This window comes from Serinus canaria, chromosome Z, assembly GCF_022539315.1.
Source record: "Serinus canaria isolate serCan28SL12 chromosome Z, serCan2020, whole genome shotgun sequence".
In the NCBI taxonomy this organism is placed as follows: domain Eukaryota; kingdom Metazoa; phylum Chordata; class Aves; order Passeriformes; family Fringillidae; genus Serinus; species Serinus canaria.
Window position 1 is genome coordinate 53,403,820 of NC_066343.1, and position 25,942 is coordinate 53,429,761.

The 25,942-nt window shown below is 36.3% G+C and overlaps 1 protein-coding gene across 1 annotated transcript in view; it reads left to right on the forward strand.

Moving 5' to 3' along the window:
- The first annotated feature begins 5,837 nt into the window (after positions 1-5,837).
- The window catches only part of TENT2 (terminal nucleotidyltransferase 2), a 46,665-nt gene continuing 26,560 nt past the window's right edge, over positions 5,838-25,942 (forward strand). The window contains exons 1-10 of the mRNA XM_050986657.1: positions 5,838-6,001; positions 7,533-7,724; positions 8,341-8,478; positions 9,714-9,969; positions 10,919-11,033; positions 11,155-11,246; positions 12,021-12,087; positions 17,108-17,171; positions 20,726-20,802; positions 23,990-24,118. Of these exons, the coding sequence (XP_050842614.1) occupies positions 7,570-7,724; positions 8,341-8,478; positions 9,714-9,969; positions 10,919-11,033; positions 11,155-11,246; positions 12,021-12,087; positions 17,108-17,171; positions 20,726-20,802; positions 23,990-24,118 (1,093 nt within the window). The 5' untranslated portion in view covers positions 5,838-6,001; positions 7,533-7,569. The remainder of the gene's footprint in view (positions 6,002-7,532; positions 7,725-8,340; positions 8,479-9,713; positions 9,970-10,918; positions 11,034-11,154; positions 11,247-12,020; positions 12,088-17,107; positions 17,172-20,725; positions 20,803-23,989; positions 24,119-25,942) is intronic.

Here is a 25,942-nt window from a genome sequence, read left to right on the forward strand (position 1 = left end):
ACCAGAAATGTATTGCACATCTCCTACACAGCTCTGTGGCAATACACCCCTACTGGAATTTTTAAAATATACTGATCCCTGACTAATGCTTTTATTTCTTGCTTAGGTTTATCAGTGGCTGTTATTTCCTCCAGTGCTTTTTCTTACCATACAGAAAACACAGTTTATGCCACTAGACTGATTAGGTCAACTTGTAATTTCTGTCTTTTTACACCAAGTTTTCCTAGAGACATCACTCAGTTTTTTTGGTTTTTTTTTTTTTCAGTTTCAGCTGAAGATTATTAAAATCTTGTAAAACTGTAGTTTTTAGATGTGAGTACTGAGAAGGAGGGAGGAGTGGGGGAAAGCATTTTAAGCCTTGAGGTTCCTAATGTTCAACATCAGTGCATTCCTTGCATATCATTTGAGAATAGCCAATTATAAGAAGACACAACTTCACATAAATCTGCCCCTTTATCTGGCAGATGCAGGAATTTTGAATTGGGCAAGAGAATATGCAGGATTGTAGCCAAACGCAAGCTTTGCAGAGGCTTGATACTGCTCTCCAAGTTGCTGGGGAGGAAACTGGAGAAGGAGAAAGAGCTCTGTCCTATGAAGTAGAATGTGAACTGCCTAAGGGAAGAAGACACATTTGCAAATCACAAATTTTTTCTTTTATTTTCACACCTTGTTGAAGAAGTGTATCATTATACTGGTTAAATTGAACTATACTGAAATTACTCTTTTCAGTTTACCTCTTGTAGATTACTTGTGTTTTCTAAGATTTTGCTCTTCATGTGATAATACTTTGAAATGTGATGGCCATACTGTGCAATTCTAACTCAGAAGGCGTGCATTTTAATTCCCTGGCCAAAAGTTAGCCATAATATTATTTTCTAGATACACATCATACAGTCACTCTCACAATATGAGAGTGACAGATAAGAGTCAGCCACAGTTGACATCTGATTTCTGATGTTTGCTGAGTAGCCACCACCATTAATATGCATTGTAAGTAGCACTCAATATTATTAGAATTCACATTTAAAAAGCCACTTATATCGAGCTGGATAAAGGGGAAGTAATTAAAACCATGGTGTACTACTTACCTAAAAGTGTAGAGTTAAGGCTTCCATGGCAACCTTAACTCTGCATTTCCTGCCTTTAGTGATTTCAAAAGCTCAGCTTCACTCTTCCTTTAATATAGTATTTCACACTGAATACTTTCACCAATAGAAAGGTTATTCTGAAATCTGACATTTCTAGGACTCCTAACACTAACCCAGTCTGCACAGCAACAACTATAAATTATTCAGAAGAAACTGCACTAATACATACAGCACAACAAAGACTGAACTTGCCTTAAGTTGGTGTAATGTATTATGTGGTAGCCTCTTCATAGATAAGGTGATGGCAGCTTCCCTTTGGATCTCTGTTTCATTGCCTCTGTTACACTGGCTGAAGAACTATCTAGCCTGAGAAACACTATATTAAAACTGAAGATGAGAAGGAATATGCCTGCAAATATAAAATTAGAAAAATATTTTATTTTAATTACAACTCATGAAAAAACATTAGCAAGTACACCTGGAAAATTGGGGGTGTGATAGTAAATATAAGCAACACTATGGATTACTGTTTAAAATTGTTCCAATTTTGAACTTCTAACTTTTGCTTAGACTTCTGTAACTTGTTTTAGGAAGTGTGTATCGCACAGATATGTGTCCATCTCTTGGCTACCTGCATTTTAAAATGAGTGTCAACTTTTATGTCTTAACATAAATGCTATTGGTTTGAGAGACAGGCTTCATTTTCAGAGACAAAGCACATAGGATAATACTTTAAAAAGCACTGAAAAACTCATATAAGGGCATACATAAGCATCACTGGATCTCATCACTGAATTTGGTTGAAGGTTGAACATCAGAACAAGAATGCTGCACAGTAGGGAAAAATACTGCATTTGTGTAATTAATTATTAATTTTTCATTCAGTATTTACTTGCTAAACGTTTGAATCTTACTTTATATGCCTTTATACTTTTTAATATTGTTTTCTAATGGACATCTAATTTATGCTCTTTGTATTATTATTAAATTCTTGTATTGTTTTCCTGGGGAAAGCTGCTTTTTCCCAGGTACAGAAAATTTGTTTTAAACCTAAGTCTCTGCTTTGGCTTCAATCCCAGAATATCCTGATTTCTAAATGAAATTCAAAGCATTTCATAGGAGTATCATGACTAAGAACCTTCAATCTTCACAGTGGATCCTGCACTGTATTAATCCCTGTTATACCATTTATTTAATTGTAGCTACATTTTTTTTTATTTTAATATATGTGCTATGTTTGATCTCAGTACCAAATATGAAAAAAAGATACTTAGAATGAAGCTCTGTGTTAACACAAGTTTCATTATTTCAGACCTGGTCCCAGACACTAACAGCATCATGAATGATCGCATATTACAGGTGGTTTTGAAACAAAAAAAAAAAAATTCAAGTAAATTAAATGAGTAAGTAGGGGCAGAGTATACAAATACATGTTTTTCATCACTCTGAATGAGTGCAGTAGTGTATGTGCCCTTTAATAAGGCTGTTTGCTATGGTAAAGCACATTCTAACCACACACCTGTTTGAACTCCCATAGGCCTTCTGAGGTACCAAGAGGCAAAGAAAAGACTATCAACATTTCAAAGATTAAACAAAGGTTTCCATAGAGGAATTGACTTTTATTCTTAATTTTTTCCTTCTTGAACTACTGACAGTTGAGATGCTTTGACCAAACTTTCCATCACTATTTACCTTCAGAGACTAACGAGCTGTAGCACTTCAGCTCCAAAAGCTTCAGAAAATTGCAAAAAGCACTAAATAGGGACTTTAATGTTGCATAATGGTTTTCATTCTATGAGAGAGATTGCAGATGGCTCATCAGAGATCTCGTTGTCAATTACTTCTAGAAACCACTCTCTTGCCTGCATATCAGAACTAAGTATAGTTTGTAGTTTATAGAGGCTGACTTTAGACTCTGCTTCTATTACAGATCATAAATTTCCTTCATTGATCGCTCAGTTTTATGGCTGTCATTCAAATAAGTTAGTTTTACAAAGAGTTCTTTTACAATAAATATACCATTTTTATTCTAATGCAAGCATCTTTTGAGGCAGAAACACAGGACGACTCCAAACGCCATTCTGTTTGGGGGAATCTCTTGGAATCACTAGTGCAAGTTCTCCAATGCTTTGTTGTATAGTTGTTTAGTTGAGTATCTGTAGACCAGCAGTCTGATTCCTGACTAAAACTAGAAGTAAGGCTTTGTATGTCTTTTCTAACAGAAGAGTATCTGTAAACTGAGATCACAGTCAGGGTCAGGAAGAAAGACAGCATACATTGAAAAAATAGAACAGCTCTCAGCACATCAAAGCACAGAGATTTGTCTCAGAAGGCTGTTGGCAATTTGTAAAATGTCAGGTTATTTCAGGTGCCTCACTGAAATGTGCAGCTAGGTTGACAAGTGAATGCAGGCAAGACATGCGGAAAAAAACCTTAAGAGTTAACTGCCTGTGCCGAAAAAAAAAAAAAAAAAAAAAGTTATTTAGTATCTCAATTGATGCAAACACAAAACCAGGGCGCCTTATGCCGAGGAGCAAAGGAAACCAGGAAAATATGTAGCAACACAAGTTACTTCAATCAGTAAAGGCATTCCTAATTTTTTTTTCTTTCCTTTCTCTTTTTCATTTTTGCTGTACAAAGATTTTTATACAGCAAAATGTATTTTTGATTTTTAATACCCTGCTCTAAACACTGCCTGCTGCCAAGTATATTGATTGTATCAGGTTAGATTTATCATAGACTCCATGGCAAATGTGAGAAACCTAGGAGCATGACATGTTTTGGTTAATGGATAGATTACGGCGAAAAAAGCAGTCAAACAATTCAAACAATCTGAAGAACACCGTTTGAATGCGGTACATGGGGAACGGCAGCTATAAGGAGTTGTATCACAGACTTCTAACAGTTAAGACACAAAGTTTCTGTCTTGAGTAGGAAGTAGAAAGTTCAATCTCGATTCCAAACAAACAACACAGAAAGATTGTCATTGTTTAATTCCATCTCACAACCAGCATTACACAGCCTCTTCCTCACTTCTCCACTAGCAGGATCTGTGACAGAATCGGAAGGGTAAAAGTTAGAAAACATGGCTTGAGATAGAGACAGTTTAATAGAAAAAAGCAAAAGCTGTGCATGCAAGCAAAGCAAAATAAGGAATTTATTCACTGCTTCCCATGTACAGGCAGGTGTTCAGCCAGGAGAGCTGGACTCCATCACAACTCACGGTTACTCAGGAAGACAAACAGTATAATTCCAAATGCCCCCTCTTCTTCCTTCTTCCTCCCAGTTTATATACTGGGCATGATGTCACATGGACTGGAATATCCCTTTGGTCATTTTGGGTCACTGTCCAGCTGTGTCTCATCTCAGCTTCCCAAGCAGCCTTAGTCCGCTCACCAGGATGAAAAGTTCTTATGGGAAATTTTTTTGTGGCTGAACTTTGCTTAATATCTTCATTTCAAGCGTGCCACTAAGATTTGTCTCTCATAAATGCAATGCTAACCACAAACAGATCCTTATATGAAGATCCCATGTCATAGCCAAGACAATAAAGTCCCTTCACAGCCCAAAATTTCCCTTTCCAGTCCATTTGCAGTCCCCTGTGTTTTGCTGCTTTCTTATCTGATAAGTCTACCTCTGAGTAGCCAGAACCTTAAATCATAACAACCCCAGCTGTGGCCTGCTCTCAGCTGAGCAAGCCCTCAGGTAAGAATTTTGAAACTGAGCAAGCTTTCAACTTACCCCTATCCTCTTAAACATGGGAGCTTCAGCAGTGCATCTATGCATGAACAAACTCCCTGTTTCAGTACCTACTCATGCCAAGAGCTCACTTACGCATACTCCCCAAGAAGGAATCACATTAAAGAGGACATTGAGTGTGTCAAGTGATGGGCAACAAGTCTGGTGAAAATACTAGAAAATGTTCTTCATATGAGGAACAGCCGAGGGAGCTGGGTTTGTTTAGCCTTAAGAGCTCAGGGGGCACCTTATTGCTCTTACAGCTCCCTACAAGGAAGGTGCCAGGTGGGAGCTGGTCTCTCCTATGGTGCCTGCAGGACTACAGGAAATGGATTTAAATTGAACCAGGGAACATTCAGATTATGTAATATTTTTTTCCTCTATTATTAGGGTGGTTAAACATTGGAATAGATTGCCTAAGGACGTAATTGAGTCACCTTGAGATGTCCTTGAGGTGTTTGGATCTGGTGCTGGGTGATAGTTCAGTGGTTTAGGGATTACAGACGGTAGTGCTGGGTGGTCAGTTGATGGACTGTATGTATCTTAAAAGTCTCTTCCAACATTGATGATTCTATGATTCTATGATTTTGCTTCTCACATCCTTAAGGGAGCAAGCACTTCAATATGTTCGTGACTCCAGATTAATCCTAGCATGCCTAAAATCCATGTTGGCCAAATCCTAGTATTTATAAGATTTATATAAATACAATAGTTTGGACACACTTCTGAACAGTAGCTCAATAATAGTCTGCCAGTAATTATAGAAAGCAATCCAGCTGCACCGTGGTGTCTCCCTGAGGCCCGGCCGGAGCGGGTGCAGGCGGAGCGCCGTGACTCTCACCGCCGCCGCCCATCCCTCCCTCACGGAGCCCGCGAGAGCGCCCGCCCTACGCCTGGAGCCGCCCCACGCCTGGAGCCGCCTCGCGCATGCGTCCCGCCGCGCCGCTAGGGGGCGTGCGCGCCGGGAGGAGGCCGCGAAGTGGCGCAGGAACTGACGGAAGAGCGCTTCCTGCGGCAGCCCGGCTGCTTCCTGCCGCATCCCGGCCCTTTCCTGTGGTGTCTCTGCATCCGGAGGACAGGGCAGTGTTCAGCTGCGGGACTCGCTCTCCGCTGCCCGCCCCACGCAGCGGGGTATAACCGCAGACCCGCCCCGCCTGCCTTCTCTCAGGCCCTACGTGAGTGTCCTGTGGGGGTCCCGCGTGCCCGTGGCAGGGAGCGGCGTCGGGGTGCCGGGCTCTGGCCCCAGGGGTGGCGGTGGGCCCGGACGTCTCTCCCGGTACGGGGACTGGGGGCTGGGGACTTACCTGCACGGTTCGCTCGTGTGGCTCTGTGGGAAATACCTGCTTGTTTGGAAACACTGCCCAAAGGCACAAAGGTACCTGAACTATAAGTTATGAAGCTTGTGTAGGAGAGCCTGGCAAGTCCTGGCGAGGTAACCAGTGCTGACGGTCACGGTAAAGGTCATTGTCGCTGTTGTGAGACAGCGGTGTTGCTGCATTGTTTTGGGTTGGGGAAGGTAACTCCTCCATTGCTTGTCTTCTTGGTCTTTACAGTTTCAAAGGCTAAACCGAGCATGTGTTTCTTCTGTGCCTAACTCTTGGATTCTCATTCATCGTTCTATTGCTAGCTAATTGTGTCCATAAACTGCTTATGTCTACGGTGTGCTGTGGGGAGTTCCTGGTCTGCTTACAGGGGAATGTGGCATGGTAACAATTGCTCTGTCTACTAGAAATGGAAAAGTTTGGACAGCACATAAATACTCATCCAGACTAAATGTCAAGTGACTTACTTGTTTTGCAACAAGGTTTCATTTCTTCTATAGAACTGAAAGTGAACATCCAAATAGTAACTACCATAATGCATAATGCTTCCCCTTACCCACCCCATTAGTGGGGGGGGGTGAGGGGAAAAGGAAGAACTGTAATAGCTTTCTCTTAGAGCTAGTGCAGCAATGGGTACGGTTTACTATTCACTAGTGCAGGTTGTTATCACAGGTAATAAGGAGCAGAGCCAAATCCAACCATATAAACTCCTCATTATAAATTTTCTTATGCTTTGTCCTAATGCAGTCTGCAGTGACAACTATCTGGGTAGTTGTGCCAGAATCAATTTTTGGTTGAAAAGATAGTAAACCTATATTTTTCTATGACAGAGTCTGTTCACTAAAATAATACTATATATGTATGATAAACCATGATTAGATTAGTTGCAATTGGTGTCATCATTTGTCTGCTTTTTTACATGTCATGAAAAAATATTAAACTTTCATGACATAATTTGGTAGTTCATGATTAGCTGCATCTTTATGCTCTTATGATGTACTCAAGGGTTTCTTTCCATATATTGTGAACCTCATTGTGGAATGTTTCAAATATGAAACAAATTCCATGGTTACATGGTACTTTTCCCTGAGATGAAAACTGTTATATCTTGTGACATGTAATTTTTTTTTAAATTAAACTTAAAATTTAGGGGGTCATATAAAAATGAAAACTTAAAATTCACTTTTAGACATAAATAAAGTAAGTAGTAATTATGAAACTTCAGAGTATGCAGTATTTTTGTTTAGTGTCTTATAATGAAAGTAAATCCTGTGATCACCATTCTCTTAAGCAATTCCTGGAAGTCTATTCTATCTTACTTGAATTTTTAAACCAAGAGCTTATTTTATAGCTTATGCTATTTCTTTTTTTAATTTTTTTTTAGATAAAAGGATACATGTTCACTTCAAATAGAAAGGACCATGTTCCCAAATTCTTCCAACTTGGGTCATCCACCCTTCTCTCCAAAATACCAACAGCAGAGTACTTTCATCACTAAACTTCCTCTAAATATGCCTCCTACTCTTCTTTCTCACCAGCAAATTGTTGTTCCTCCATTTCATCTTCACAGTGCAGTGTAAGTACAGTAAGATTTGATAGCAGGGATTGGGTTTGAAAGAAATATTTCTCGTTATGGAGGATAGTTTTCACTGTTTATAACACTGAACTGCCCTGAACTTCACAAAATGTGAAGATGTCATGCATATAAAAAAGAGCTATCTAATTTGTCTTATGGACCTGCGAATCTAAATGCTCACCTGTGATGCATACTGCATGAGATGTAATGGTGCTGATTAGAGTTGTTAATCCATAGTTCAGTTTTAAAGATCTTCAATTGTATTTTTATTGGGGAGAACAGGGAGGAGATGAGAAAGGGAGGAAATGTTTATTCTTGGGTTTATATTTGAAGACACTGTAGTGTTGTTTAGGCTTTTGAATTTAATAGTTCCTTAAGTGAATTTATTTGCTAAGCCCTTCTTACACATATGTTGTCAAGAATGAACATTTTCTGTTTTTAATGAAATAATATTATTAACTGAAATATATCTTCATGTTGAATAGAAAAGAAAGCTGTATTCCTTCTAAAAAAACCCAAGTGACAGGACCTGTAGAATTTAATATTCAGTTAACAACAACCACCAATCCATAAAAAGTATCTTGGTTATCTTATGAATGATTGTTTTGGACGGTAGTCTTTCTAGAGCTCTTTTGAGTGGGAATGTTGAAGCTACTCCAGCTGTTACTCCAGTTGTTACACTGCAACCAGTGACTTACGGAAGTGTCAGTCCAGTGTCAACATTGCATGCCCTGACGTCATTTCAAGGAAGAAAGTAAGTTCTTTGTACGTGTGTAACTAATACTGGTTGTAACCTACCCATTGTGAAGCTCGTCTGATATCAATTTCTTATGCAGTTTGAGTTAAGTTAGAAATTGCAATACTGAATTCTTTTTTCTTTTTGATGGAAACAGGCCATGTATTGACTCTTTAAAGCATTGTACCTGCTTGAGAATCTTAGTACTCAGAAGTGACTTCCTCTACCTAGTTTTTCTCTTCCAGCATCTGTAGCCTTGCAGAAGTGATTGAAGTGATTAATTGTAATACTGCAGTGAATTGTGGTCTGTGTGAGCTTGACTTTAGGCCAGTTTGTGTCAACAAATGTTCTTTTCCTGTTAATTTGTCAAGTTAAAATAAGAGCGCATGCTCAAGGTTTTATGGGAATTGTCATGTTTTCCTGTTAACACATTATGTGCTTTTCCTAATTTTCTTAACTATGTGATGAATTATTTTTCAATTACAAGGTGTTAAATACAAGCATGTGTAAGTTCTTTTATTTTAAAGAGAATTTTATAGAAACCTAGTTTTTGTATTTTGGGGTTTTTTAAATTAACTTGAATTTACATTACTACTTTTGTTATTCTATTCACCACAGAAAGGGAAATTTTGCATAAATGTAGGGTTAAATTTTCCTTTAATACTTTAGAAAAAATCCTGTTATCTTTATTAGTTCAGATATACTAGTCAATACATGTTTCTAGTACTTGTAGGAATCAGCTGATTGGAAGGAGGTTCTCTGTAGTGTGTCTTCAGTACTATCTCCTGAATGCTATTTCTCTACCAAATCTAACATGAAAAAATAAGCACAATCAAATATATGCTGTTAAGTTATAGCTGAGTGGACTAAGGAAGTTCCAGTTTTCATGCTGCATGCATCTTTTCCTCTTGAGCAGTCTGTTCTATGACAAACTAAGCTATGTTGGGAGATTTGTAGTCAGCTTAAACAAACTTGTCATTTGGGTTTCAGTTGGTTAAGTGCAGACACTTGCCTTAAAGAATTGCATCAATCCAATTCTCAGATAGTTTCATTTCTGCGATTATATGTTCCCTTTTCCCATTCCAGGTTTGTTTCGCTTAGTACCTAGGATGGCTACACCTGTTCTGTAGTGTATTTGGGCTCAGTGAAGTGGTTGTGTCATTAAGTGTTAGTATTTGAACTTTGTAGAAACTGCCTTTTAATCATAAGTTGGAGCTTGTGAACTAGAAGAATTACACAGTGTCTCTCTCCAGGAGACAAAGTCAACAGAGTGTTCGAGATGATGCCAAACGGCAGCGGATTCATTCGCACGATTGTGATACAGCTGTTGTTAACCAAGCAGTGCCTTTGCCAAAAGAACGTAGATGCTCCTTCCCAGCATCAGTTTCAGTTCAGTCTCCCGTGTTGCATGCAAGTGGCTCACCAGCCTTAATTGGATGTGTCCCTCCTTTGCAAGATACTTTGTTTCCAGATCCTACAGAAACCAGGCTCCCGGTTGCCAAGGACCAGGTAATGGTTTTCTGTGGCTGTGCTTTACTTCTGTCTTCTGGGTATGCAGAATCTAGAGGTACTGTAGGAGACCTCAAACGTTTCTGTCAGGGTTTTTGACAGTATCATGGGATATCTATTGCTAAGCTGCCATTAGAAGGAGTATCAAGAAGTGTTACTGCCACCGTTGTTCTGTATCACTTCCTTGTCTGTGGTTGGGTTTGAAGCATTTTTATGGTGGCAGGGGAAGTCAGGGTATTGTTTCCTTGTAAAACCCCACTGTAATAATAAGAGAGAATCCCATTCTGAATAAATGCAGTATTTGGCCTGTAAAGATATTTGCTACCTCTTTTCAAGAAAGCATAAAAGTTACTATCATAGCTGTTCTGGAATATAGAAGAGAATGGAGTGGAGTTCAGAACTGTTTCTTGTTCTTCACCCACATGACAAAAAGGTTTTGGGTTTTTTAGTGTAAATATGCCTGTTGATTATAGAATGTAACAGTACTGGGAAAGGAAAATAGTACCTCCTTCCAACAAAGATCTGACTTCTTAATTAGTCTATGTGGGGTAAAAAAGAAAGCTAATTTAAATCAGTTCTTTTAATGATATTTATCTCCCCATTACTGGTAGGCAAACTGTTGACATTAAAGTCAGCAGAAGATGTCTCTGGTCATTCCTACTTATTCCCTGAAATACTGCATATACTGATGATGCAAAAATTATTTTCTCTGGATTGCCATTTTAAAACAAATGGAGCAAATTTAAAAACTTAGCAGAAATTTCTTTAAGGAACTATTAATTGTGAATTTAAGTGCAGTAAAACTATAAACAATGGAGTTGGTCATGTGAAATGGTGCTGAGTTTTGCATTAAAAAAACCCCAACCTTCTGTGTTTCATGTAATTGCATCTGTGACAAGAAAGAATGTTCACTTTGCTGTGTCTTTACTTTTTGTATGTGTGTGTCCAGTTAAGTAAACAGGTTTTGGAGTTGTTTCAAGCATGTCGGCAACAGGCCTCTGATTTGGACAGAAAAGAGCTTTGCAGAACAGAACTCCAGAGAGAAATTCAGCTAATTTTTCCACGTATGTTTTGAATCTAATTACTTAATAGTAGTTTGTATGTTCTTCAAGTTTTTGATTCTTCCTTCCTCTCGAACTGTAATATGTCATGTCATGTTTATTCTTTGTTACTCTTCTGTTACAGAGAGCAGACTTTTCTTGGTTGGGTCCTCACTGAATGGATTTGGCACTCGTACTAGTGATGGTGATTTGTGCCTGGTGATTAAAGAAGAGCCAGTAAGTAATTTAAAACATACGTAGCTAAAATAAGGTCTGGTTTTATGTATTTGCTGTTAAAAGGCTGGATCCTGAAATTTTAAAAATGTTCATATCTTTTTTATGTAATAACCTAGTTTTGCACTCATGATAGCTACAAACTTTGAGCCCATTATTGTGCAGATTAGAATTAAACCCTATCAACCTAACAAAACTTATTTTTTAAAGCTTTACCTTCAATTCATAAGTGCAAATACAGCAAAAGAGAAGCAGATGCCTAGAATGACAAAGAAAACTGTTTAGAGAACTCTTTCAGATGCAGAAACAACTTCTAATAAGTAAAATATCTTATTATTTAGATTTATGGCTACCAGTTTTAGTGATCAGGCATAAAAATGTATTTAGTATCTTAAACATTTTTAGTGAGAAAAAATGTTATGAGTAGAAATTAGATAAACAGAAAGGATATCTGAAAGAAATTTAAATACACCATAATCTTGAAAGAATTGAAGCATAATTTAAAGGGAAAAAGAGGACTTTTTTTTGTAAATGGGGCTAGTTTTTCATCTAAGTCTGTGATTTTTGAATGTCTGTTAATCACTTTGCATATTGAGTGTGGATTGTTCTGTCTGGCATTTACTGTGATAAATGTGTCTGTAGGCTGTAGAATGTGTTGGTGTACATGTTCATGTATTAGTCTGAGAACTAATTTCATTTTAAAACCAAAGCATGCTTACTTGACTATTTAAATGAGAGATACCAAATTTTTTTATTAATTTTAATACCACATTTCAGGTGAATCAGAAGACTGAAGCAAGACGTGTACTCAGCTTAGTCCAAAAACTCTTCAGTACTAAACTTTGTAAGTTACCATCTAAAGTGAGGTGGTAAGATTATTGGCAGTTCTGGAAGTGTTGGTACTCAATTGCAACTAATGTATGTAATTGTGTCTCGTCTAGGTTCTAATCTAGGTTCTTTTTGTGAAACCTCTGTTAGTGAACTCTTGCTTATATCTTAGATTGCAGTGTCTTCCTGGGAAAATACTCTTAAGAATTTGTAAAATAAGATGTCACTCACACTAGACTGTGTAGAATTGATTTTGTTCTTTTGAGAAGTAATGAACTTAGGTTCCTAATGAAGAAAGTAATAAATGTTGACAATACCAGCAAATACAGATAAAACATATCAGTTCATAGTTTCTTTAGCTTATTGTTTAGACTCTCTTCAGATTAAGAATTCACATTCAGGTAGTTCTTGACTGAAATGTGAAATCCTTCTACTTCAAAGAGGCTTTTGTATCTTCCTTTGAATTATAAAATACTCTAACATTTACTGATATCAATGACTTTATCACCCTGCTTCCCAGACTTGTGGTATATTCTTTGATGCTAGTCCTTATAGTGATGTTTTGAACAGTCCTACAGTGCTAAGAGGAACAAACCGTAAGTTTAAATGCAGACTTCAAATTTTCTTCATTGGCAAACATGCATGCACAGATTTTAACAGCTCATGTGGAAGAAAGACTTGATACATTTATTGCTGAATAGTCATCTGATATTTAATGCTTATTATTACTGATTATTGACATTTGCGTAAGTCTGAAAATTAATCTGGATTTGTCTGTGGTGCAGCTCTCTCTGTCTGTGGTGCAGTGCTTTCTGATAGCACAGTGATAACATAGGTGTGGTTTTAGTGTTCAAGAAGCTTCTAAATGAGCAGTCTTTTTCAAGAGCTCTTGTTCTGTGACAAAGTCTTAGACAAAATCAGGTTTGTTCACCATACCGGAAAGGTATGATGGTCATGTGCAAGTGATCCCCAAGTGATTTGTGCCTTTGCCCATTTTTGATTTTGTAATTCTCTGATACCTTGCAAGTGCATTTGGTCTGCTTGATTTAATCAAAATATTCTATGGAAGGTAAGACAGGACAAAGCACTGCTGAGATTACCACTCCTGTCAGGCTCCCTTAGTTGTGGTATGTAGTCCTCTTACATCTCTTCAGAATCTTAACATCACTGTGGCATTAATTCCTATTTGTAGCAGTCTGTCCTGTGTCTGTGTGTGGATGTTTTGTGAATAGAACTAACAGACAAAGGTTGGCTAAAAATGTCCAAAACCAAAAGGCTTTGGCACATGGGGCTTTACACCTAGATTCAGCTAATTTACAAGCTACAGCTCAGTTATGCCAAGGTTTAGTACTTCTGTAACAGGAGGTGTCCTGGTTTCAGGTGAGATAGTTAATGTTCTTCTTAGTATCTAATACAGTGCTGTGGTTTGGATTTAATATGAGAATAATGTTGGTAACACACTGAAGTTTTTCTTGTTCTCAGTAGTGCTTACTATAAATCAAGGAGAGGCTGTCTACCTAAAATGTATAAAGCTGCTTCTGGTAATTATTTTCAAGTTTTTGCTGCCCTGTTAGGATGTGTGATACTATCCTATAATTTTAAGGTAATACCTCTCTGACAGTATTAGTTAAGTATTTCTTTCTTTCTCTGTAGAGGAGAGATTGCAGCATGTTCTTAACAAGTGTGTGAGCACTCATAAAACTTACTGTTGCTTCACAGGAAGGAATGGAAATAAACATAGTGTGTACCAAACATGAAAGCTAGCAAAGTGTGTGCCAAGATGTAAGAGAAACAACTACAGGGAGAAAATACAAGATGCTATTTAAAATAAGTTCTTGCTCTGCTTTTTTGAAAGAGTTAAAGGACAAAAAGAAATAATATATTTATTTGTGGCATAGGTAAAGTTTTGGAACTTTTTTAACCTTTTTCCAGATCTTTTTGGTTCAGAAACTTGGGAGAAGTTTTTTCTATCTGTGCCTCTTATGACATCTCCTTCTTTGTTCTTGCACCCTGCAGTGTTCCTTTGCATTCCAATATAAGAACATTAAAAGTGTGATTCTGTGCTTATTTCACCTTAATTCTATGATGGATAGATGAAGAAGCATTCCAAGTGCAAATTAGATCAGTCCTTTTCACAGTTTGTTTTGTTTTCAGAACTTTAAGTGCCATCTCTTTTATCCTTCATATGGAGTTGAATGTGATTATTAGATTAGGAGGTTAGGAAATGAATTCAAAATCTGTATAAACTCTAGCTTGTTTTGGGTTTGTAAAAGGTAACAAGTCTGAGCAAGGAGTTTTAGTCCATCACATTCTAAGTCTTAGAGCAGAGGCTTTTCTGTGTTGTCATTCTGCATCTAGAATACCAACAAATGAAAACGTGTTCTATTTTTGAATAGTCTAATAACAAAGTGGGAAAAGCTTCTGATATTTTATTCATTGTTTTTGTGTATATCTAAACCACTGAGAGTAAATGTCAGACTGATTTCTCACTTGAGATTCATCTGTGTGGGATTCATTTGAAGAGCACCTTGATAGTATTAGGTTGACAGGTATTTACTGTCTGCATAAATAGCAAAAAGCTCATTTTCACTTAGATTTACAAAGAGGTAGAGTAGCATTGAGACTAGGGTATCAGAGTGGAATCTGCGTGATGGTGGTCTAGTGGGAAATGTGTAATAGCTGGGACAAGCAAAGGATTTTGAACTCAGTTGAGTGACTTTGAAGGATAGATCATTGAGTGAATTCCAAAAAATCAGCAGTTACTTCATCCTGTGGTGGGTTGTACCTTCCTAGTTTCTTCATTAATGTGGATTCACAGACTTCTGTGTTGTCCAGTTTCTCCTAATGTAGTATAATCGAATCAATAAGAGCGGGCTTTGTGCCCAGGATGTCGAAGATCTTTTTGGCAAATACCATGTTTGGGATTAATATTCTCTACAATTGCTTAATATTTTATTATGTAAAAGAAGAGAGGGAATTAAGCTTTTCAGTCTGAAATTTATCATGAATAAGTTATATATGAAACAATGCTTAGTCTTCTTTGAAGTCACTTACATTCTTTTTTGCTAATACTTAGAACTGAGCAGTTGTACAGATTTATTTTCATGTATTTTTGTGTAGTCTCTCTGGTCTTAGCTTTCATGATCACATAGTCAATTTACTAAGGCATTTACTCAACCTTCAAGAATTCCACACCCTGTATTTGTGACTGTTTCTTCCCTGTATGTATATGTAAGGTACAATATAGATTCTGCTAAGAGCATCATTGGACTGAGCCAAGAAAGAGGATACCGGCAGGAAGTTACTGCCTTCTAACTTCCTCTTATCTCTTCTGTCTTCTTCCTTACTTTCTACCACCCTATGAAACAGACTGAGATTATGTTTTGGGATGTATCTTTTTTTCTTAGCCAGCCAATTTGACACAAGCATCCATCAAGTGTAGGGAGGCACTTGCAGAAAAGAATGTGTTTGGAAGTAGATTGTCCCTAGAATGAGGTCACTTAACCTCTGAAGAGCATTAGGAAGGATCATAGTGAGGAAAGTTTAATTGCTCTGGCATACAGATAGATGTCTGCCATGTCCTACCATGTGTTAGTGCTTTGGGAATCTTTGTCATAAATTTGTTAGTGAATAGAGAGGAGGCAGAGAGCTCTGCATGCTTTAGACTCTCACTTTAGAAATATTCTGTGATGCTGGATGAGTGATGCCTGGATGTGTCAGAAGGTGCAGCTAGAAGGAGGGGATGCTCGTGTTAATTTAGCAGACAGCGAGCATGAATTGAAGTTGTTCATTTAAGATTCTCCCTTTAATATCGATAAATTAGTAAGATTGTCGTTATTCTGAGTACCAGTCTGTGTTGCTTAAGCTTGTGCGATGCATTAAAATCCAGATAAAAGATTGCCTCTAGTCAAATCTGTCTGAACATGCATATCCACAAAACAGTTTCAGAAAGTCTCAAAAACAAAGTTTGTTTTAATTGAGTATTGTACAGTTTTTGTTCCACTAAATCTGAATTTGTCGTCCAAAAGCAATGGAGATTATGCTGTTTAATCAAGCTTGCTGTTCAGCTTATAGAAGTACCTTGTTGCTTTTTCTGGAGAGAAAGGAAAAAAAGTTATTCGATGTTATTTTTAGTCTGTATTACTTGAACTGTGCATGCTTATTTATGCTAATCCGAGGTTAATTTATAAAAACAATGGGAAAATATACGATGTTGGATATGGAAAAATTCAAGTGGTCCTAGATTTGGCAACAGAAGTAGTTACTAAAATCGCACCTTTTCATATCATACAATATGAAATTGATATCATACAACCTACAGGCTCTTCCTTTCTTTCTTCTTTATTACTTTCTTGGGCACAATATTCATTCAGGATTATGGGAAACTACTGAATAGAGGCTGAGATATCATGAAGTCTAGGGAATTCACAACAATATGGCTATGTAATAGCTTTGTGGAGCTGAGTGGAAGGTGCATTTGGTAGCATACTGTGTAGGTAATCATCTGATAATCATCATCAGTGTGGATTTATTGCATGTCCTATCACTATTAAAACATAAGGCAGATAAAGCTTACCCCATCTTTGATAGAAAGCATTATCATGTTTTCAGTAGCATTTCCTGGTGTGTAGTTTATAATTCAGATAAACAGTTTTCAAAACAAGTTTTAACCCTATCATTAGCCCATCCTGGTTGGATATGTTCTTGCTCCTTTATTTTGTACCTTAATTATAACTATTCAGGATTTGTATTACAAGTACTGTTCAATGAAAGCATTGTAGTACTGCATTCCTTATGTTAAATTTTATGGAATATATTTCCCTCGGAAAAGTCTTTATGTTCTATTTACTTCTTCTCTAATGTTTAGTGAGGGTTGTTCCACCTACTTGCATAGGTTGTTTTTTTGCTACAGTTACCCTGCTAAATTTAATAAGCTGCTATTTGCTATAAACCAGTCAATTAGATTCTATTACAGGATCTTTTATTAAGATCTGCATCTTGCTTGAAACTTTATTGCATATTTTTCTCTCTTTCAGCAAGCTACATTGAGAGACCTCAGCTGATCAGAGCAAAAGTGCCAATAGTGAAATCAGGGATAAAGTCAGGCAAGTATTCTGTTCAGCCTAATCTTTTAGACTTTGACATGGGAAAATATTCTATATGTGTACTGCCCTTACGAGTAGTCCCACTATTTTGTGTGTTTATTTGTGTGGTGCTGTAGTTGTTACCACAAGTTTGTAGAGCTAGCATGTAGTGACAGCTTATTGCCTTGATGATCTGAATCACCTCTTGTGGTTGAGATGCTATTCAGTTCCTGTGATGTGAATTAGAAGCAGTATATCACATATTTCTGTGGGTTATTTGTACATACTGGACTCCAAATTATTTCACAGAATAACAGTGGTTGGAAGAAAACTGTCGTGAAATATAATTTTGCTTGCTGTGCAGACACATAACTATTGAGCTATACAAACAACGCTGAAACAAACTAGTTTGTGGTGATATTTTCTTGAATTTATTGTATATTCATTATGAAGACACGAGAATAATTTAGTGGATTGCACTAGGACAGATAATGTTGTCTTTCTTATTGTGTGTGATCAAAGTATCTGACAGGAAAAAGTCATGCAAACACTGAAATATGTTGACAATATGAGTAATGTTCATTGGCTTAGATTTGTAACACTGATATGTATCAGTTTCCTATAGTAACATTGTTTCATTTTCTTTTTAAATAGGACTTTGAACAACTTTAATATAACTCTCTTAACCTGTCTACAGATCTAAAATTTTGTAACCCTGTCTCTGTCTTTTAAGAGCAAATAAGCATACTTTTCTGGCCTCTCCCTAAGAAAGCATATCACAACATGTTTTTATCACAATATAACTTTATCATGGCTAGGTTCCTGCCCTAATAAAACTAAATCTGTCATGTTTACAATTTAAACTAGTCTATATCATCAGTTTAACCTTTTGTTTCATCTGAGATTATACACACTTGTTGGGGTTTTTACTTTACACTTTTTTCTTCATTTACACCCAGTCCCATATTTACTTGAGTATAATTGTCTACCTTTTTTAAAAATTTGAATGTTTTTTGCTTTCTTTTCTAACAGTACAGAAGGTTGTTTCTTCCATGCTTCCTGAGAGTATGGTACTTGTCAAACTAAAATTTGGGTTATTTGGATTAGCTACATATAGCAATGCTAGTCTTCATATATAAATGTCATGATACATTCCTGGTCCAAATATTGAATGAGTTATGGGATTATAGCAAGAATATTTTTTCCCCAATTTAAAATGAGAAAATAAACTTTAAAAAGAGACCTTTAATATGGAACAGATAGAAGTGATTGTGTGAGAAGACAGAAGTCTTTTTGTAAGCACTGATAGTCCATAATGGCGTCACTTTCAAAAAATGTCATGATAATTGTATATCTTACAGATAGGATTTAAAGAACTCATTATTTCCCACTGAATCAAAGTATGAGCTTCTAAGACTAGAAGCAGCACATTATATTTTTGCAGAGTAAAAAGCAGTATTGTTCACCATCTGGTTTTCCATCTTCCACATTGCTTTTGTGGAAGAGAGGAGTGGTGGTGAATGTCGTCATTTTGGGTTGGGATTTTATTTTTGATTGTAGTTCATTTTTGTTTTGTTTTCTGTCTTTACAGTTATCTAACTCTTACATAACCTGTCACCACCATGTTTTGTCTTTTTATTTAAACATTTGTCTCCTTCTAGTCTCTTACTGGCCTCTTGTGTTTTGTAGGCTCAGATGCACAAAAAATGCATATGCAAGCTTTTTTTCACAGAGGTCTTGAAAAATGGATTGGATGTCCTGTACCCAGGGCACTAAGCCTGTCTTTGCCAAAATGGAAACTAAACATTGCAAACCTCCTGTGAGAGCTGATTTTTTTGTTGGCAGTGTTTTTTAGCTGCTGGGAGAAGGTGGTTGAATTCGATGGGTATTATCTCTGTATCTGGAGATTAACATTCTAATGTGTTACTAATAACTGAAATATTTATATATATATATTTCATATATAACTGAAAATAGCTGTTTCCTATTACTTTGATTCAGTGAATGAGAAAGCATTCAGTTTGTATTTGTTCTCTTTTTTAACCTTTAAACTTCGGGGTTTATAGTGCTGTAAAAGTAAGAGAAGATCAACTGCACCTAAAGACTTACCTTTTTTTTTTTTTTTGGTAGTCTTTCCCAGGAGATTATTCTAGTGCTGGTTCTGCTTCCCAGAAAGCCTTTTATTAATAATCAAGAGCTCTATACTACAGAACATACAAAAAACTTCTTCTTCTGCTACAGTTGATGTGCAGTTGACTCTTTTCCTCTCCTTTAGTGCTTTATAGTAGAACTTGAGTCCAAGCAGTACAAAACCTTTTTCACTTGTCACCACTGCAACAGCTCGTAAACATGCAATAGAACTTGCTTCAATCGGCATCTGGTAAACAGTCTTGTTGTCAGTTTGGATTAATTGGAATTACACATGCAGTCTGATATTTTTATTTTATTTGCACATACAGTTAATATTCTTACGGGTGTTCATGCTTATATTTACAACTGTGATGTGGTAGCTGAAGCTTGTTAATTTCCTGTACTGTTATGTACTATATTCCTAAAACATATAAAAGGCTATGTTTGATACTAACTCAGGTTTAAAATTATGCAGTAGTTTAGATGCAAAGAATTTTTTGATGTAAAAAGTGTATGAAAGGTGTAAAAAATGTAAAATGCTCAAAATACATTAAAAATTTCTTGTTGGCCTCAAATTATTGTCTTTTTAATGAATGTCAGGTCCGTGTTCCCCTTATATAATCAAGAAAATCCAAAGAAGTATTTGGGTGAACAAATGCTATGTAAAGGAAACTTGTGCATGTAAAATGGAAATAGCTATATATCACATAACAGCTACTTCTTTGTCTAATAACAGACTCTTCTTATTGCAAATTAGTGTTGATATGGATTATTGACCATGAATGCAATATAATTTCTCGAGTTCTGTGAGTAGTTAGGCTCTATATGCAGTAGGAAATTCAAACCTGGGGGCACTTTGTGTTGTAAATAAAGCAGTTAATGCTTGTTTTCCTTAGTTAATCTTAACAGAATGAAAAGTATCAAAACTGTTTTATTGCAAAACATATAGTGTTTGCTCAGAATTGGTTTTATTCCTACATACTGATTCTCTCTTACTGTCATTGCAGAAATAGCTCTTACCTTCTGACCTCTTCCAGTTCTCTTTCTCAGTTAATTGGCATAATTTCCTAAACTAATACCTCAGAGAATCCTTTCTGGTGTCAAAAGTTGTCTGTAATAAATCATGTAGTGCAAATGTAGTTGGGAGAAAGATTTGGTAAAAGTTAAAAAAGATATACTAAGTTGTTGTAAAGTCTAAATTTGTATCTACATGTATTCTTCATTTAAAACAACAATAACATTTTTATAACAAAGGAGTTCAAGACTGTAAGTGGCTCAGGTGCTATAAACAAACTAAATCATGGCATTTAAAACTCTGAAGAAAGTTTACAGGGCTTTATATTGAAATTACTTTTCTCCATATCTATCATAAAGTAGGTAGTAAACATTCAGAAATTAAATACCATGATGCTTTTTTTTTTTTTTTTGCCTCCCTAATAGCAATGTGGATTTCGACTTGAATGTAAACAATGTGATAGGTATAAGAAATACATTCCTTCTGAGAAGCTATGCATTCAGTAAGTTCTTACTGTATTTTCTTATGTCTTTAAACTTTGCTTTTAGAGTTTGTATTTTGGTATTGATATGCTATGAAAATTTAATAGATTACTATATATATAATTACCTATTTAGCTACATTAAGTAGCTTTAAGATAAGTTCTTGTTGCTTATTCTAAATACATGGAGAAAACAGCTGTATGTTTTTAACTGAATATTATAATATTCAGAAGATAAAAAAAGAGTCCTCATATTGAGGTCCATATATCTAGTACAAGGGCTACTTCAGGTATTCTACAGATAATAAGATCATTATAGTAATGGTTATCTAGTGGTATAATCTCCAGCTTCTTTTATTTCCTTACAGCCAATGACAGTATGGATGGCTGATAGCCAGCTATGTCTGTATGCTGTTGCAGAGTCTTTGCTTGGAAAATCCAAAATACTGCTTCAGTATTTATACTAATCCCAAATCAAAATTGGTTTGTGTCTGCTCAGGAATTTGCATTTTAGGGAGAGATTGTGAAACAGCCTTGTGAAAGGAAGGTAATAACAACAGCACTCTTAGTGGTAAACTAAGAGTTTCTTTCTTAACATTGCAATGTCATTTGTCAGATAAGTAGATAAAGGAGCGTGCCTCAGCCTTTTTCTTCTAGGCCATTTGCATTTATTCCTTTATCCTCTTCTTCAGTTCTTGCATAAAGTAAATTCTTTCTATTTAGAGTAGGCAGTTACCAATAGAAGGTGCCTTCACTAGTTAAATTTTACTAATATTTCAGTCAAAGTAGTTGGTGTTCCATATTCATGTTACTGGGAGAGTCTACAACTTGTCCTGGATCAGTTGGTTAACTGTAATTTCTTCATACATTCAAGAAAGTGTATGCCTGGAAAAGGATTTGCTTCCAAGTATTAAAAATATTAGGAAGTAATCATTGAGCAGTCACTTCACAAAATCTAATGTTGATATACTTGTTTGTAGCTTCTGTCATAGATTGTCTTTTCTCAGAAAATCACTGTAGGGCAGACAAGTCCAGATGTGAAAAAAGCAGTGGAAGCAGTCCTAGTATCCCACTTTCTCTTCTGTTCTGCTGTGGTGCTCACTTTTATAGGGCCAGCAAAATCAACTTCATGTTTACTGGTGAAGGCTGAATAATATTTTATTGAGGTCAAGGGGTGAGTTAATAGCAAAGGGAGACCTGTGACTGAAAACATTATCTTCCCAATGTTCTGGACCTTCCTAAATATCATACGGCATACACATTGTCTGTCTTTTCTTCCTTCGACCAGAAAACTCAGGTGACATAGGGCACACAAAACTAAATGGAAGCTTTTTTCAGACTGTCTCCATACTTTTTATAAGTCATATGAGCAAGGGCGGATAGCCTTAAATGTATTATCCTGCTCACTTAAATGTGTAGTTGAAGGTATATGTGTAGTTGAAGGTCTTCAACTTGTATAGGGGAAAGAAATTATAAAATTACCTCTGATGTGCAAGATGTATTGGTCTGTTTTCCTCTATAATAAATTAGATGCTCAGGCAAATAAGGGACTAAGTATCTTAGCGAACATGATAAAAAAGCTAAAACTCAAAAATTTCTGTGGATGCCCTTCTCTCTGTTTTGAAGTTAACTCTTCAGTGTTGGTGCATGAGTGGTCTAGAAAACATTGAGGACGATGAGGCAAGCTGATACAAAACGTCCACAGAAAATGTGGGTGGATTAGGCACAGCTAGAAGGCAAAGTCTGTGCTGTTATGTTATCAGCAGTTTGTTGAAGGGACCATGTCTGTGATTAATCAGCAATTTTTGCTAGATAGTCTTCAGTTAATGGAGGCTGGACTTTTTAGCTTTGTGCAAATAATATTACGGAGCATTTTCTTGAGAGGTAGCTAGTATTGAAGTATCAGACAAAATTTACTGGCCATATTGCACACTAACTTTGTTATATACTGGTTACATGCACCAGCAGACAGAATTTAATATCTCAAAATGAGGTCAACTAAAAAAAGATGTTTTCTGCTGTGACACAAAATAGCTATGTTTGAAACTGGAATCTATTTGCACTTTTCTCTCATGGAAAAATTCTATTCCAATTAATGCATCCTCATGTGGTATCTGTACAGTACTTTTTTGGCATCTCACAATTGGTGTACTCAGTTATATTTTTTAGTTTAACCACTGGTGAACAATGTCAGGAATAAGGTGATTAGTGGTAAGGAGTATGGTTGTTTCCAAAGGTGTTCCAGATTTAGTAGGACATTAATTCTTAGAAGAGTACCAATTAAATGGGTATGTGTGCTGAACCACTCTAAACATGTAGTGAGAAAATCATGCTTGATAGTTTTAGAGAATAACAGAGAGCACCCAACTGACGCAGTGGTAGGATGTCTTTTGTCTTCATGTCCTGATAAGCAGAATACAAAACTTTGTATGATGATATCAGGTCAGAAAAGATACTCCAGAAAGTATAAGTTTTTTTGATGATCTGCTTCTGCATACCTGCAAATAATAAACTATTCCGCAGTCCCAGGAGTTTGTGGTGGGTGATGTTTACCTACAATAGATACTTTAATTAGAAGGTTATCTATATTCACCAGAAATTCTGAAAATCATACCTGGCATATGGCTGTACTTATATTTTTCCTTATTAAATGCATATGTATTAATTTAAAGAGATATTGTATCTAACTTGTCATCTGCATAAAAAGCTATTGAGGACAAAGCAGATTTAAAATTTATGTTTGGATGCAGAGATTACTGCTGTCATGTATCCTGATGTAAACTTTAGAATCAACTGTGTCCGCCAGCCACTATAATTCTTTTCCCTGCCTTCAAAGTTTGTATAGCCTAAATTAAATAAAATAACATAGGGTCTGTCCTTGCAGCAAGTTTTTTCAGGGAAAATTGGTACAATTACAAACTGGAAAGACCTTAGAAGTAGAAAGACGCCTTGCAAATTTCCTAGTGTACCTCTTGTGTTGTGTCTTTGTATTTTACTACTCAAAAGGCTGTTTGCAAATGCAAGTACTGTATTTTGATTTTTATAGGATGGATAGTAATTGTAGAATTCAATAAGTAAATTCTATAAAATGCCTACAGAATGTAACCTTAGATTACAAAACTACCATGTTCATCAAGTAAGAGCAAATGTTGATTAATTGCTATCTAGTTAAATGTACTTTTTTGAGATCTGTTTATTTTACTTGCAGTTGAGAATCGAGTTCGTCCATTAGTACTTGTTGTTAAGAAGTGGGCAAGTTTTCATGAGATAAATGATGCCAGTCGTGGTACTTTAAGCAGCTATAGTCTTGTGTTGATGGTTTTGCACTATTTACAGAGTAAGTATTTTTTACATGTTTAAACTGTCCCTTTTCAGTTCATATTTGTGTAGTTTTCCTCTTAATTGAAATACAACAAGCATCTCCTATGCAGAAATACTTAAAAGTAAAGAGAGTTTTACTCCATTTCTTTGGTGTTGTATTTTGTCTTTAACAAGTGGATCTGCTCTTTGGAGGGAGAGTTACCACCTTTAAAAAGTTTTGAAAAAAAAAAAGTACCTGGAGGACACTGTGTAGCTATAAAATAAACTCAAGTACTGCTTAACAAAAATGCTTAAGGACATCTACTGTAGTCATCTCTGGCAGCTGCCACAGCTGTCTAAGAAAGAGGAAAAAAGGGTTCAAATAATCGTTTTCATGCAGAGCTGTGATCAGTCAGCTGTCTTGGGAAGATCAGCAGTCCGGAAACCAAAGAGGAGCCTTCTACCTGTGCTTCCTCAGCCTTTTCTATGGGGGGAAAAAAAAAGGCATGAAAAAAAAAGCCCCTGAGGTGTGGCCGTGTACATGTACAGTGCTAGATACCATATAAGCATCAGACTTTTAGGTTCTGATGTTTTATTCATGCAGATTTTAAGCTTTTTTTCCCTGCTATATGCATGTGATATTCCTGAAAATAGCCTGTGTCCTAGAATTTCTAATAGTGTTTTTGTTGAAACTGTGGAGGGAAAAAAAGAATACCTTTCTTTTGCACTAGTGTTTCTGCCTTCGCTAGGCAAATTCTTTTCTATACTTATTTCCATATTCTTTTACTAATGTGGATGTCTTTGGACCCAAGTTTAAAGTTGCTTGAGTTTATTTTGTAGATAGATCAGTGTCTTGTACATGAACTTTCTTCCAGATAATATGTCTAATTAACTTGAACAGTAAGAAAAGGAAACTCATAGGGCAAATGCTAGTGGTAAGTGATAGTTATTCCCCTCCCATCCATCCTCTTAGTAAAGCTTACTAAAACATACACACCTAGATACAACACCTTGATTGTTTGCTCTGATTTTGTTGCCTTTTAATTTAGTGTGGTAGAGAGCTGGAAAGTATCCAGGATGTTGCAGAAACATGAACACCCACAAACAAAAATGTTATTGAAGCGGCTGTGGTAATTTTCTTAGCAGTCCTGATAGTATCTTCTACTCTTTGAACATACTCCAATCACATTCTAAGAATTTTGCTGTTCTGATTCAGCTGCTGTTCTGCTGTCCCTATGGAATTAGAATTCTGTGACATCTCTTCACCTGTAAGACCTTATAGAAGAGTGAACTAAGTCCAAGACCTGTGTACTGAATTTATTTATTATTTTCCCTAGTGAATATTGTAGACCAATTTCCTAAACCATGCTGAAGACATGATGTTAAAGCCTTAGTTTGAGGAGTGTTCTGACGGTTCTATGGCTGTTTGAGTAGGATGTAGATGCTTTGGGGTTTTTTTTAATCTATAGGACCACCTAATTTAAGCGATTTTTTTTTTTATGTATCTAATTTATATAGTTCAATAGATGCACTCCCAATCCATGGTTTTCATAAAAGTGACCAATAATTAGATAATTTTATGTTTGTTAGTATTGTTAATGACTGCATGATCTTCATATTTGCCATTTAGCAGACCAGCTAATACTATTAGACTGTATTTGTGTATTTTATGGGGATTTTGCTAGCAATGCCTACTAAGTGTTTTGAGCATTTTTTAATAGGTTACATTTGGAGACTCATTATGTAATACTTGGCAGCTGAAAAACATGTTCTTTTGCAGTAACTGTAGACTCGTTCATAGAATTGTATTACATGTAAGGAAAAAAAGACGAGTGAAGCTCTTATTTTTCATTTAGGGAAT